The sequence below is a fragment of the Somniosus microcephalus genome, chromosome 34 (assembly GCF_052327205.1).
Source record: "Somniosus microcephalus isolate GS21.2 chromosome 34, FLI_Smic_1.0, whole genome shotgun sequence".
Classification (NCBI taxonomy): domain Eukaryota; kingdom Metazoa; phylum Chordata; class Chondrichthyes; order Squaliformes; family Somniosidae; genus Somniosus; species Somniosus microcephalus.
The window spans coordinates 4402158-4416390 of record NC_141020.1 but is presented as its reverse complement, the minus strand read 5'-3'; the positions used below and the strand labels follow the sequence as shown (position 1 = coordinate 4416390).

Sequence of the window (14233 nt, the reverse complement as noted above, 5' to 3'; positions counted from 1 at the left end):
GAATCACTGGGTATCTTAGATGGTTATCATGGAATGATAAAAGGGGGGAATGAGAATATAGAATGCAAAAATAAGGTAACAACTCGCTCCGCATGGCCAAGGACCCTGCCAACCTAAAATGGAGGACCCTGTTAGCCTAAAATGGTGGTGCAATGTCGACATCGCTGAGTCACTGGCATATTGTGAGAGATGATCATGTTAATTCAAGAAACTGAAGGCAGCAAGAAGTAAAATGCTAATATGGCTGGCACCCACGATGTCACACCTTGCTGGTGGAACAATGTAGGGTGGAGTGCAAAGGGTATACTGACAGTAGGCGATCCGAAAACACATTACCATGCATTACCATAATGATTAGGTGATCGTGAAACCATTACCTGCATATTTTCTATATTATAAACCATTCAGTGAACTGTGACTTCTTTATTTCAAACTGCCAGGCCAGGACATCACTTTAAACTGTGTACGTGCCTCGCTCGGGATTGGTGTAGAATGTACGATGTGTTAATGTCTTTTCAAAAGTAAAGTATAATAATGTGACCCACTGTATGAAAGATTGCTTGCTCTGGTGGAACCTGTCGAGACTCTGCTGGAGTCAGAACGGTGCTGTATCAGAGTAAGTCTCCCGGGACAACAGAATAAAACAACTGTTGAACTAAACCAGTATTCGACTCAGTGTTTGTACTGAACCAGATTGAGGACCAAAAAAATCCGTTTCAACAAGGGTAGTGCAGTTGATGTAGTCTACATGGACTTCAGTAAGGCTTTTGACAAAGTCCCGCATGGGAGACTGGTCAAGAAGGTGAGAGCCCATGGGATCCAGGGCAATTTGGCACATTGGATCCAAAATTGGCTTAGTGGCAGGAGGCAGAGGGTGATGGTCGAAGGTTGTTTTTGTGACTGGAAGCCTGTGTCCAGTGGTGTACCGCAGGGATCGGTGCTGGGTCCTTTGCTGTTTGTAGTGTACATTAATGATTTAGATATGAATGTAGGAGGTATGATCAGTAAGTTCGCAGATGACACGAATATTGGTGGAGTGGTAAATAGCGAGGGGGGAAGCCTCAGGCTACAGGATGATATAGTCGGGTTGGTCAGACGGGCAGAACAGTGGCAAATGGAATTTAACCCTGAAAAGTGTGAGGTGATGCATTTTGGGCGGACTAACAAGGCAAGGGAATACATAATGAATGGTAGGACCCTAGGAAGGACAGAGGATCAGAGGGACCTTGGTGTGCATGTACATAGATCCCTGATGGCAGCAGGACAGGTGGATAAGGTGGTTAAAAAGGCATATGGGATACTTGCCTTCATTAGCCGAGGCATAGAATATAAGAGCAGGGAGGTTATGATGGAGCTGTACAAAACGCTAGCTAGGCCACAGCTGGAATACTGTGTGCAGTTCTGGTCGCCACACTATAGGAAGGATGTGATTGCATTGGAGAGGGTGCAGAGGAGATTCACCAGGATGTTACCTGGGCTGGAGCGCTTCAGCTATGAAGAGAGACTGAACAGGCTGGGGTTGTTTTCCTTAGAGCAGAGAAGGCTGAGGGGGGACCTGATTGAGGTGTACAAAATTATGAGGGGCATAGATAGGGTAGATAGAAAGGAACTTTTCCCCTTAGTAGAGGGGTCAATAACCAGGGGGCATAGTTTCAAGGTAAGGGGCAGGAGGGTTAGAGGGGATTTGGGGAAAAACCTTTTCACCCAGAGGGTGGTTGGAATCTGGAACTCACTGCCTGAAAGGGTGGTGGAGGCAGGAACCCTCACAACATTCAAGAAGCATTTAGATGAGCACTTGAAACGCCATAGCATGCAAGGCTACGAACCAAGTGCTGGAAAATGGGATTAGAATAGACAGGGCTTGATGGCCGGCGCAGACACGATGGGCCGAAGTGCCTCTTTCTGTGCTGTATAACTCTATGACTCTATTGTCATTGCCTGGCACTTGTGTGGCGTGAATGTTACCTGCCACTTATCAGCCCAAGCCTGAACATTGTCCAGGTCTTGTTGCATGTGGGCATGGGTTGCTTCATTATCTGAGGAGTTGTGAATGGCGCTGAACACTGTGCAGTCATCAGCGAACATCCCCATTTCTGACCTTAGTTGCCCCTTGAGAAGGTGGTGGTGGGATTCCTCTTGAACCGCTGCAGTCCGTGTGGTGAAGGTGCTCCCACAGTGCTGTTCGGGATCGAGTTCCAGGACTCTTGAATGAAACTCCTCAAAGACAAAGGCTTAGCAAAATCCTTCCCTTGGGGTAAGAAACTCCAACAGGGAGGAAACTGGAGGGAATTAAAAACAGGAAAGCATCCAAATAAGTGAAGCAAATGTGCGTTTTATTTAATAGATTGATGTCTAGTACAAGGGATGAGCAATTCATTTGCGTTTTGTTACTTGCCAGAATAACTTCAATTTAGGTTTGGTGAACTTGTATGTTTGTAAAAGGTGAGGTTGTGTTAGTGGAACTAGCTGGTGCCAAAGACCCGAAGGGCACTGTTAAAGCTGTACACCTGGGTCAATAGCTTTCATCTCTCGTCACCCTCACTGGCACTGAATGAATCTTTGTGCTTATGAATAAAGGTGCGGGCTGATATCACTGGGGAACAGAACACTTTCCTATCTTGATCATCCAGTGTTTCTATCAAACGCTCCCAGACCAGACTAGACCAGGCGTACAGGAAAGTTCCCCCTATTCCCCTTTTCATTTTCCCTTATCAGCCCCGAGTTTTTCTCTTTTTGCCTTCCCCGGAAGATTACACAGTCTGTGGGGCGAGGAGGCGTTTAGCCGCGATGCTCCGACCATCATGAGTGTAGCGAAGGCGCAATGGACCAGCTGGTCTTTCCCTGCCCGTCATTTTCGTATGTTGATATCTTCCCCCAGTAACAGCTCTTTGCCGGAAATACCCCCACCCGCAACTCCACCACACAGCCTCCGCGGCACCAGCACATTAAGAACATAAGAAATAGGAGCAGGAGTCGTCCATTCGGCTCCTCGAGCCTGCTCCACCATTCAATGAGATCATGGCTGATAAAAGATGTAATAGCAGAGCACTCGGAAAACAGTGACAGGATTGGACAAAGTCAACATGGATTTATAAAAGGTAAATCGTGCTTGACTAATCTACTGGAATTTTTTGAGGATGTAACTGGTAGAATAGATAAGGGAGAACCAGTGGATGTGGTGTATTTGGACTTTCAGAAGGCTTACGATAAGGTCCCGCATAAGAGATTAGTGTGTAAAGTTAAGGCACATGGGATTGGGGGTAAGGTGAGGATATAGAATGCAAAAAAATGGTAACAACTCGCTTCGCATAGCCGAGGACCCTGTCAATCTAAAATGGAGGATCCTGTCAGCATAAAATGGTGGTGAAATGTCGACATCGCTGAGTCACTTGCATATTGTAAGAAATGATCATGTTAACTCAAGAAACTGTGAAGGCAGCAGGAAGTAAAATAAAAGAAGCTAAACTGATCTGTGGCTGCTAATATGGCTGGCACCCACGATGTCACACCTTGCTGGTGGAAATAGTGTAGGGCAGAGTGCAGAGGTTATACAGGCAATAGGCGATCAGAAAACACATTACCATGATTCCAAACGCATTACCATAATGATTAAGTGATCGTGAAACCATTACCAACATATTTACTTAACTATAAACCATTCAGTGAAATGTGACTTCTTTGTTTCATACTGCCAGGCCAGGAAATCAAATTAAATGTATACGTGTACAGCTCGGGATTGGTGCAGACTGTACGATGTGTTAATGTCTTCTCAAATGCAAGTATAATAATGTGGCACACTGTATGAAAGATTGCTTGCTCTGGCTTAACCTGTCGGACTCTTCTGGAGTCAGGACTGTGCTGTATCAGAGTAAGTCTCCCGGGATGACGGAATAAAAACTGTTGAACTCAACCAGTATTCGACTCAGTGTTTGTACTGAACCAGATTGAGGACCAAAAGAATCCGTTTCAACATTTGGTGTCAGAAGTGGTATCTCAACGGACGATCACCGAGAATTCGCGAAATTAAGAGCCGAACTAGTTTTGGACGTGAGAGGAGGAAATGGGCCCCCGGAGTGAGTATGTTTAAATTTACCACCTCGGTTTTCCTCTGATCCGTAAGTCCGATAAAAGTTTTGCCACTCGCTAATTCTTGCGTGGTGTCCCGACGAGATCTGGGTCAATCTGGCGAATACTGTGTAAACTTAGGAAATAAGTATCCAAGTCGGGTAACGCGCCGGCCTCGTATTTCACTTGGTCCGCTCAGGCTCCGATTGGACTAAAAAGTAGATAAGTAGTGATTTTAGAGAAAGAGAAAAAGAATACTTGAAAGAAAGTAAAAAGAGAGAGTCGGGGACTCTAGAGCTTGAGCAACTTGTACTCGGGGAGTGCAAGATAAGGGTCGTATAAGTTGAATAATTAGAGTTTAAGAATACCTGTACCAGGCGGTGACAGAGGCTAAATTTACGATTTGAATAATTAGGCTAAGAATACCTGTACCAGACGGTGACAGAGGCTAAAATTACTATTTGATGAATATAGACGGCTCACTGTGTTTTTGTTTGGTCTAAGTATTGTAGTTATTGTATTGTGGTGTTTAGTTTTGTGTGCCAGTATCCGTGAAATATACGAGACACTTTTAAAAACGTAACTCGAATCCTGAAAGGGAGCCCTTAGTGTAAGAGAACCATGGGTAATTACCTAGACACAACAAGTGACGAGGGCAGTGCCCTACAAACATTATGTGACAAATATCCGGATAAAGCCCAACAATTGAGACTACTCTCAGGGGGTTTAAATAAAAAATTAGGCAGCGAACAATGGCCACTAGGGGGTCCCAAAAGTTTAGAAACGGTTAAACAAGCTCAAGAAATGATTTGGAAAAAGAACATGGGAAGCAAGGCTAAAAAACTAATTGGACTCTGGCGACAGTACTGCCAAGAAATTAAAGACAGTTCCCTATTAGCCAGCTGGCAAGAAAATGCTGTTAAATTAGGAATAAAGTTAACCGAAGGAGGAAATCCTAAACCCATTGAAATACTTAAGAAAGAATGTGCACATGAGAAAAGGTCAAAATCTGAAAAGGCGCCAGATAAAAAGGATAAAAATGAACTACGTAGTTCAATGGTTGGCCTTAGGTTGAAAGAGGGAGACGGAACAGATGAGGACTTAGACAATTGGATGTACAGAACTCCTAATGCGCCACCTCCTCAGCCACCCCAGTACATCAATATTTACCCCTCCCTTCCAACATCGGCCTCACTAGCGATGCCTAATACTACCCCTCCAGCAACCCTCTCCGCAACCAGTCCCCCATTCACTCCAGGAATACCCCCAACCACCTTACCCGATAGTGCCACAGGCGTTACTGATCCCATAAGTAGTCGGACCCGGTTACAAACGGCAGGACAGACAAACCCTGTGCCAAATTATACTCCTACCCGGAGTGATAAGAAAAAGAAAAAGAAGGAAGAAGAGAAACGGGAAAATAAGAAAAGAGTCAGACAGTTAGTTCAACATAAATCCACTCAGGAAAGCGACACTGAGTCATGTAGTGACTTTACCGATTCGGAGGATGATTTATCACCTCCTGAGGATCATGAGTCAGAATCAAAAAATCATTCCGGTAACCCACCCAGGAACCTTCCAGTGAGAAAGATGCCAAACCCAGATCAGGCTAATGCCGCAGCTAACCCCACCATAGATGTATTCTTCCCATGGAAGCCTAATGAATTAATGTCTATCCTAACTAATGCGCCAGATCGCCACAAAGCGCCTCAAAAGTTTGTGGACTTTTTACGAACCACCATTCAAGTGTACAACGCTGAATCCCGAGATTTATGGGCTTTAATCCAACAAGTACTGACCCCCTCGGAACATACTCGATTCTTAACTCACTTGCGACATGCTAATCTGGCAGCCCTAAATGTGACCATGGGGAATGACAATGATAGAATAACAGCCATGTTTACGGCTGCTAGTCAAACACTTCAGAAGCCTATTAACATATCCAACATCCTAGATACTAAGCCAAAGAAAGATGAGGGACCTGAGGAATTTTTGGAGAGATTCTGTGAGGTTTATCAGGGACAGTCGGGGGACACCAATTATCAAGGAGGAGCCAATTCACCCCAATTCTGCGCCATTCTGATGAACTGCCTTCCGGCTGCGGTAGCAACCGCAATTAAAACCAATAATATGAACTGGGCAGAAAATAGCCCAGCTCAAATTACTAGAGCCATAAAATATTATTGGAAAGAGAGTAAAGGTTTGGAGAACCAACCCCAGAAGACAATAAAAACAGAATATGTCGTGAAGGAAGTCCCAATTCAACCACACACGATAGACAGGACAGGGTATCAGATGGAACCTCAATACTGTACCCCTGGATGGGTAGACTCTCAGAATTATGGATATTACACTCATCCAAACGGCCCCGATGCTACTGCATACGGCCAACCCTACGCCCCTCCACAACAGAATTACGGAGGTAGAGGAAGGGGTAGAGGACAAGGACGGGGATACCAAGGTCCAAGACAAGGGCAGTGTTATAACTGTGGAGAGGATGGCCACTGGGTCAGAGACTGCCAATCCTTAGCCTATCGAGACACACCTAGGAGAGGCATGGGAAGATGGAGAGGAAACAAAGGAGGACCTAGAGGAGGCAGGGGAGGATATACCAATTTCTCCCAGAACAATCCATTCCCACAGAATTGACTAGCTAATCTAGTGGTCAGCAGTTTACATTCGGACCGAGAACCCTTATTAATGTTGCAAATCCAGGATCAATGGTATCCCTTTTTAGTAGACACTGGAGCCGCCATGTCCTCTGTCCAATCGGACCTTAAACTTCCCCGATCCAACAAGACCCAGGAATTATCAGGCTTCCAAGGTCAAATGACCAAGTATGCTATGTCAGAACCAGTTCAGGTGACCTACAAAAATCAATCTGCAACCCACCAATTTGTAATAACTACCGGCTTGGACTGCAATTTGATGGCCAGAGACTTACTATGTGCATTCCAACTCAAACTTGATTGTGGTGATGAAGGAATAGCAATAGGACATTGGGCAAATAAAAGGCAAAGTTATGTTTCGACGACACCTCAATGGTGGTCGCTCGACCTCAATGCATCCTCCTATCATGTGACACTGGCATATGATCGAAGTGGAAAGGATAGGGCCCTTGAGGAGTATTTTAAAGATCAGGAAGGTACCGAATGGACAATCTACCTCAAGGCTGTAGTAACTGGACCTGAGGGAAAAGCAGAGTTTGTGCAGGTTCCCTTACACTTGTGGAAGCAGTCTTCAACAGTGGCCCCTCATATCACGCGGGAAGTTAACCAGCCTTTCCATGTCAAAGATTTGGGGCCCATGGTAAAACGAGCGATAGATCAGGCAAACCCTGAATGTCACCAACCGCAACAGTTACCCGGAGGTCTGATGGTCCAATTTTACCAAAACCCTGAGCCTAGCCTGACTGTGGTGCACCGTCATGTAGGGAAAGACATACTGGAGTATGTGAATCCACAGGTATGGGCAGAAGACCCAACGCATGTAGGTCTAACCGGCATACAACCCATTGAGATCCCAGTGAAGGAAAATGTGACCTTGCCGACGGTACGACAATACCCTTTGAAACACCAAGCTCTTCCGAGTATAGACAGACTCATTAAGGGATTGTTGGAGCAGGGGATTTTGGTAACTTGCCAATCCAGTTGTAATACACCCATCCTGGCTGTTCCGAAGCCTGGTAAGCCTGATCAGTTCTGCCTAGTGCAGGATTTACGAGCAATAAATGCGATTGTTCAGCCACTTCATGCGCTAGTACCTAATCCAGCACACATCTTGGCCTCGATACCTGCTGATGCTACAGTTTTTGCGGTAGTCGATCTCCAGCACGCCTTTTTCTCCCTGCCATTGGCCACTACTAGCCAATACCTTTTTGCCTTCACTTACAACGGTCAGCAGTATACGTGGACTCGATTACCCCAGGGCTTTGTGAATTCACCTACCCTGTTTTCGCGGTGCCTTCAACAGCAATTACAGACACTGACATTAAATTGTGGCTCCAATCTGATCCAGTACGTGGATGACCTTCTCATTGCTAGCCCTGATGAGCTAAGTAACAGAGAGGACACTATTCAGTTGTTGAACTATCTCTCAGAATTAGGATATGTGGTATCTCCAGCGAAAGTATTGGTGGCTCAGAAGACAGTTAAATTTCTTGGAGTTATGTTATCAGCCGAAAACCAGTTTGGAAACTAGCAGAATACAGCCAATATGCGAGACGCCAACCCCTAAAACGGCCAAACAAGTCAGGCAGTGGCTGGGAATGGTTAATTATTGTCGACAGTGGATACCTAATATTGCAGTATTAACCAAACATCTGACTCCCTACACGGCTAAAGAGGGAGAGTTTGAGCTGGAACTAGAGGCACAGCAGGCATTTGAGGAATTAAAACAGGATCTGGTCCAAGCACCAGCCCTGGGACGACCCCTGTATGATAGGCCATTCCAGTTATATTGCACAGTAATGAACGATTGCTCAACAGCAGTTCTGACTCAGAAGCATGGAGATAAGCATCGACCGGTAGCTTATTATTCATCAAAACTGGATCCAGTAGCCTTAGGACATCCCTATTGCACCCAGATCCTTACAGCCGTCTACAACAGTCTACAGTCAGCTGCTAATATGACACTTCAGCAGGACATTACTGTGTATAGCTCTCACTCAGTCACTGCGTTATTGGGGCAATTGCAGACCCAACACCTGACTACCGCCAGGCAAAATAAGTATGAAATATACTTACTGAACAATCCTCGGCTAGCATTTAAACACTGTAGCATTATCAACCCTGCCAGTTTCCTTGCATATCCGCCCTCCGAGAGTGATGAACCAAGCCATGATTGCTTAAACCTCATTAAGGATGATACCTCAGTCCGACCTGATCTGTCTGACACTCTTATTGCAGATCCCGATATTACCATGTATACGGACGGCAGTTCTTCAGTTGATGAGATGGGAAAACGAATTTCTGGTTATGCAATTGTAAATCAGGAAGGTGTCACCTTAGAATCAGCAGCCTTTGAATCCCCTTTTTCTGCCCAGCAAGCCGAACTGTTTGCACTCATACGAGCTTGTACTTTGGGAGAAGGATTAAAAATCAATGTACATACAGACTCTAGATATGCCTTTGGAGTAGTTCACGACTTTGGACAATTGTGGAAAAATAGAGGTTTTCTGACCTCTTCGGGCAGCCCGATCTCTCACCGCCAGTTAGTCTCAGATCTCTTGCAAGCCCTTTTACTCCCCAAACAGATAGCTGTGATTAAATGCTCTGCCCATACCACTGGCCAAAACCCGGTAGATATAGGAAACCGCCGCGCTGATGAGGCGGCCAAAAATGCTTCTAGGAGTCACCAAATGATTGTGCCCCGAATGATGAGGCAGACTAAAAATTCCAAAAAGAATCAGTCTACCTCGGAAAAACTAATGCCAACCATCCAAGAGGTGATTAAGTTGCAGGAGGACACTCCTGATAGTGATAAGCATTTGTGGAGAGAATTGGGATGTGTATATAACCCTTTATCAAAACTCTGGACTACTCCCGCGGAACAGACTTGCATGTCTGATGAGCTAGCTTTATGGGTTATTGAATGTGTACACTTTGCAACTCATTGTGGTGCCAGGGCAGTGGGTGATTTGCTTCTAAGTACTTGGTGGCATCCAAGGCTTCAAGCAATAGCACAGAACATTAGCGATCGATGCCTGATTTGTCAACAACACAACCCTGGAAAGGGAGTGCCTTGCGAATGGGGAAAAACCCCTTTACCTGAGGGTCCCTTTGAGACCCTGCAAATGGACTACATTGAGTTGGAAAGATGTCAGTGTTACAAATACGTACTTGTCATTGTAGATGTATTTAGTAAATGGATCGAGGCATATCCAACCACAGACAATAAAGCCTCTACTGTTGTTAAGGTATTGCTGAGAGAGATCATACCTCGGTATGGTATTCCAACTCGGTTAAGTTCTGACAACGGTCCTCACTTCACTGCCGAAGTGAACAAGGAACTTTGTACCCAGTTGAACATTCATCAGCAATTGCATTGTGCTTATCGACCACAGGCTGCAGGACTTGTCGAAAGAACCAATCAGACTCTGAAGAACAAACTTGCTAAACTGGTAGCCGAAACCGGCTCCACTTGGTTGAAATTGCTTCCTGTGGCTCTCTTTCAGATCCGCACCACACCAGCGGGTAAAGCACGACTTACACCTGCTGAGATTATCTATGGTAGACCACTCAAGACTCCCTGGAACCAAAATGCTCCTACAACGGTGCATTTTCACCATATGACTGAAGAAATGACGACCTATGTCTTGGCTCTTACTAAGGTTTTGCGCGGGCTGCATTCACAGGTCCGTGCTGCATATGGTGAACTTCCTGACTTATCTGGTTCTCTAAAAATTGAACCAGGTTCGTATGTGATGGTTAAGAACTGGACTCGTAAAAGTCTAGATCCAAGGTGGGAAGGTCCATATCAGGTCTTACTAACAACCCCGACTGCAGCTAAGGTTGAGGGAAGAAGCGCATGGGTGCATTTCCACCACTGTAAATTGATTGGAGAAACCAATCAAAAGGGGGGGAGATAATCAGTAGTAAATCAATACAGTATATAGTAGATTTTAGAGATAATCAGTAGTAAATCAGTACAGTATATAGTAGATTTTACGAACAATCATTAATTTTATTTTGATTGATCAGCCATTGATAGGAGACTACAGAACTCGTGCTCGGCCTTGATAGAGGTGACTGCAGCTTTTACGAGGTCTGGTGTTGTGTTTGGATTGTTCTGGCCTGCTGAAATCCTACTCTTATTATACTTATTATACGATTTTAATTTTTAATTTTAAGTTTTAATATTTTAAGTTTTAATTTTGATTGTGTGTAAGCCTTTTATTTCACAGATTAACAACCGCAAGGGGACCATCTGCTTAGCATCAAGTTTCGGAGCCGGGAGAAAACAGCATCCCAGGCGGGTCGGAGCCGAGTGCTACAAAGAAGAAAACACCACCACAGGCGGAGCGCCCACTGAAGACTGAAACCATGAAGTTGCTGCTCGTTGTTATTGGACTTTTTGGACTATTGTGCCTGACTCAAGGCGATACGGACAAATCACGGAAGAAACGTGAATTACTTACCAACACCTTTCTGCACATGTCATATGAATACGCCAAAAGCTATAACTTAACAAGCTGTTGGGTTTGCAGTCACATTCCTATCCATAGTAAAAGAGGGATTCCCTTGAGACCCATCCCGTTCAATGCCACAGAGATGGCGGAGTGGGTCATGCGCCAGAACGCCAGCGGCGTTTATAAAGATTCATACAACCAGGAGGGTGACAGGGACAAATGGAAGTCAGCAGGTTACGACCTAACCACTTTCCAGGGGTGGTACCAGCCTAATTATAATCGGAACAGCCAGCCTCCAGCCTTAGTCCTTACTAATACTTCAGGAGTTGGTAGGCCGAAGGGGCCAATATGTTTAACGAAGAGTGTGCCCAGAGGTACAGAAGTAGGACGCAGTAAATGTTTCCAAAATATTAATGTAACAAAATGTATTCGCACCAGAGGCTGTGGCCAAGGTTTCTTCCAATTAGATCATACCGGAACCCCCAATAGGACAAGTGGGGGACCATGGGAAGGAATGGAAATCAGATGGGGATGGAGGATTCGTGAGGCATTAGACGACAATTTAATCGCATATAATGGGACCTATTTTATATGTGGTCACCAAGCCTATCCATGGTTACCCCGGGATTGGACGGGTTCGTGTTACTTAGGTTATGCAGTACCTTTTATTCACCACTTGAATAAGATTGGGGAACACCACGAATTTAAGAAACACGTGACCAAAAGAGAGCTAGGAGCTTTTAATCGATTTTTCAGCGTAATAAACCCTCCCTATGGAATAATGAGCTTGATGGATGAAACAAGGAATCTGGCAAGGCTACTAGAGATAGTTGCCAATGACACTGAGGAAGCTATAGCAGACATGAGTGCCGAAATGATAGCCATTAGAACAGTAACCCTCCAGAATCGAATGGCCTTAGATTACCTCCTTGCAGCACAAGGAGGAACCTGTGCCTTGATAGGAAGTGAGTGCTGTACTTATATCCCTGATAGCTCGGAAAACATAACCAACATTGTCAAACATATCCGGGATGCAGTAAGTCAGTATAAGAAACCTAAGCCAGGGGATGACTGGTTTGATTGGATCATTGGAGGATGGCTAGGATCAATGGGACAAACTCTGCTACATGGGCTAGTGGTGGTACTTGCCGTAATTATGTGCATTTTTCTAGTTTTCACGCTGATTAAGTGTTGCTGCAATAGATTAGGAGCAACTGTAATTCCAAGTCAATTGGTACAAAGGAAACCATCAGAAGAAGAAATAAAATTTGAGAAGGAATTAATGGAGGAGGAGTATAATAGACTCAATAAGATAGAGATGGACCAGTAGGATGAAGCCCAGAATCACTGGGTACCTTAGATGGTTATCATGGAATGATAAAAGGGGGGAATGAGGATATAGAATGCAAAAAATGGTAACAACTCGCTTCGCATAGCCGAGGACCCTGTCAATCTAAAATGGAGGATCCTGTCAGCATAAAATGGTGGTGAAATGTCGACATCGCTGAGTCACTTGCATATTGTAAGAAATGATCATGTTAACTCAAGAAACTGTGAAGGCAGCAGGAAGTAAAATAAAAGAAGCTAAACTGATCTGTGGCTGCTAATATGGCTGGCACCCACGATGTCACACCTTGCTGGTGGAAACAGTGTAGGGCGGAGTGCAGAGGTTATACAGACAATAGGCGATCAGAAAACACATTACCATGATTGCAAACGCATTACCATAATGATTAGGTGATCGTGAAACCATTACCAACATATTTACTTAACTATAAACCATTCAGTGAAATGTGACTTCTTTGTTTCATACTGCCAGGCCAGGAAATCAAATTAAATGTATACGTGTACAGCTCGGGATTGGTGCAGACTGTACGATGTGTTAATGTCTTCTCAAATGCAAGTATAATAATGTGGCACACTGTATGAAAGATTGCTTGCTCTGGCTTAACCTGTCGGACTCTTCTGGAGTCAGGACTGTGCTGTATCAGAGTAAGTCTCCCGGGATGACGGAATAAAAACTGTTGAACTCAACCAGTATTCGACTCAGTGTTTGTACTGAACCAGATTGAGGACCAAAAGAATCCGTTTCAACATTTGGTGTCAGAAGTGGGATCTCAACGGACGATCACCGAGAATTCGCGAAATTAAGAGCCGAACTAGTTTTGGACGTGAGAGGAGGAAATGGGCCCCCGGAGTGAGTATGTTTAAATTTACCACCTCGGTTTTCCTCTGATCCGTAAGTCCGATAAAAGTTTTGCCACTCGCTAATTCTTGCGTGGTGTCCCGACGAGATCTGGGTCAATCTGGCGAATACTGTGTAAACTTAGGAAATAAGTATCCAAGTCGGGTAACGCGCCGGCCTCGTATTTCACTTGGTCCGCTCAGGCTCCGATTGGACTAAAAAGTAGATAAGTAGTGATTTTAGAGAAAGAGAAAAAGAATACTTGAAAGAAAGTAAAAAGAGAGAGTCGGGGACTCTAGAGCTTGAGCAACTTGTACTCGGGGAGTGCAAGATAAGGGTCGTATAAGTTGAATAATTAGAGTTTAAGAATACCTGTACCAGGCGGTGACAGAGGCTAAATTTACGATTTGAATAATTAGGCTAAGAATACCTGTACCAGACGGTGGCAGAGGCTAAAATTACTATTTGATGAATATAGACGACTCACTGTGTTTTTGTTTGGTCTAAGTATTGTAGTTATTGTATTGTGGTGTTTAGTTTTGTGTGGGGCACTGCAGGGATCGGTCCTAGGATCCCAGCTATTCACAATATATATAAATGATCGAGACGAGGGAACTAGATGTAATATCTCCAAGTTTGCAGATGACACAAAGCTGGGTGGGCGTGTGTGTGCTGTGAGGAGGATGCCGAGAAACTCCAGTATGATTTGGACAGGTTGGGTGATTGGGCAGAAGCATGGCAGCTGCAGTATAATGTGGATAAATGCGAGGTTATCCACTTTGGTAGCAAAAACAGGAAGGCAGATTATTATCTGAACGGCAATAGATTGGGAGAAGGGGAAGTGCAACGAGACC

At 44.7% G+C, this 14233-nt stretch overlaps 2 protein-coding genes across 2 annotated transcripts in view; both read left to right on the top strand.

Annotated features, from left to right (window-relative positions):
- Positions 1–13699, top strand: part of LOC147096660 (uncharacterized) — a 35635-nt gene extending 21936 nt beyond the window's left edge. Inside the window, exon 2 of the mRNA XM_085973213.1 lies at positions 10970–13699. Coding sequence (XP_085829339.1) covers positions 11109–12524 — 1416 coding nt within the window. The 5' untranslated portion in view covers positions 10970–11108 and the 3' untranslated portion in view covers positions 12525–13699. The remainder of the gene's footprint in view (positions 1–10969) is intronic.
- Positions 1718–7076, top strand: LOC147096661 (uncharacterized). The gene has a single exon (XM_085973211.1). The coding sequence runs from the start codon at positions 4687–4689 to the stop codon at positions 6712–6714; it is 2028 nt and encodes a 675-aa protein (XP_085829337.1). The 5' UTR covers positions 1718–4686; the 3' UTR covers positions 6715–7076.
- Positions 13700–14233: the final 534 nt, after the last annotated feature.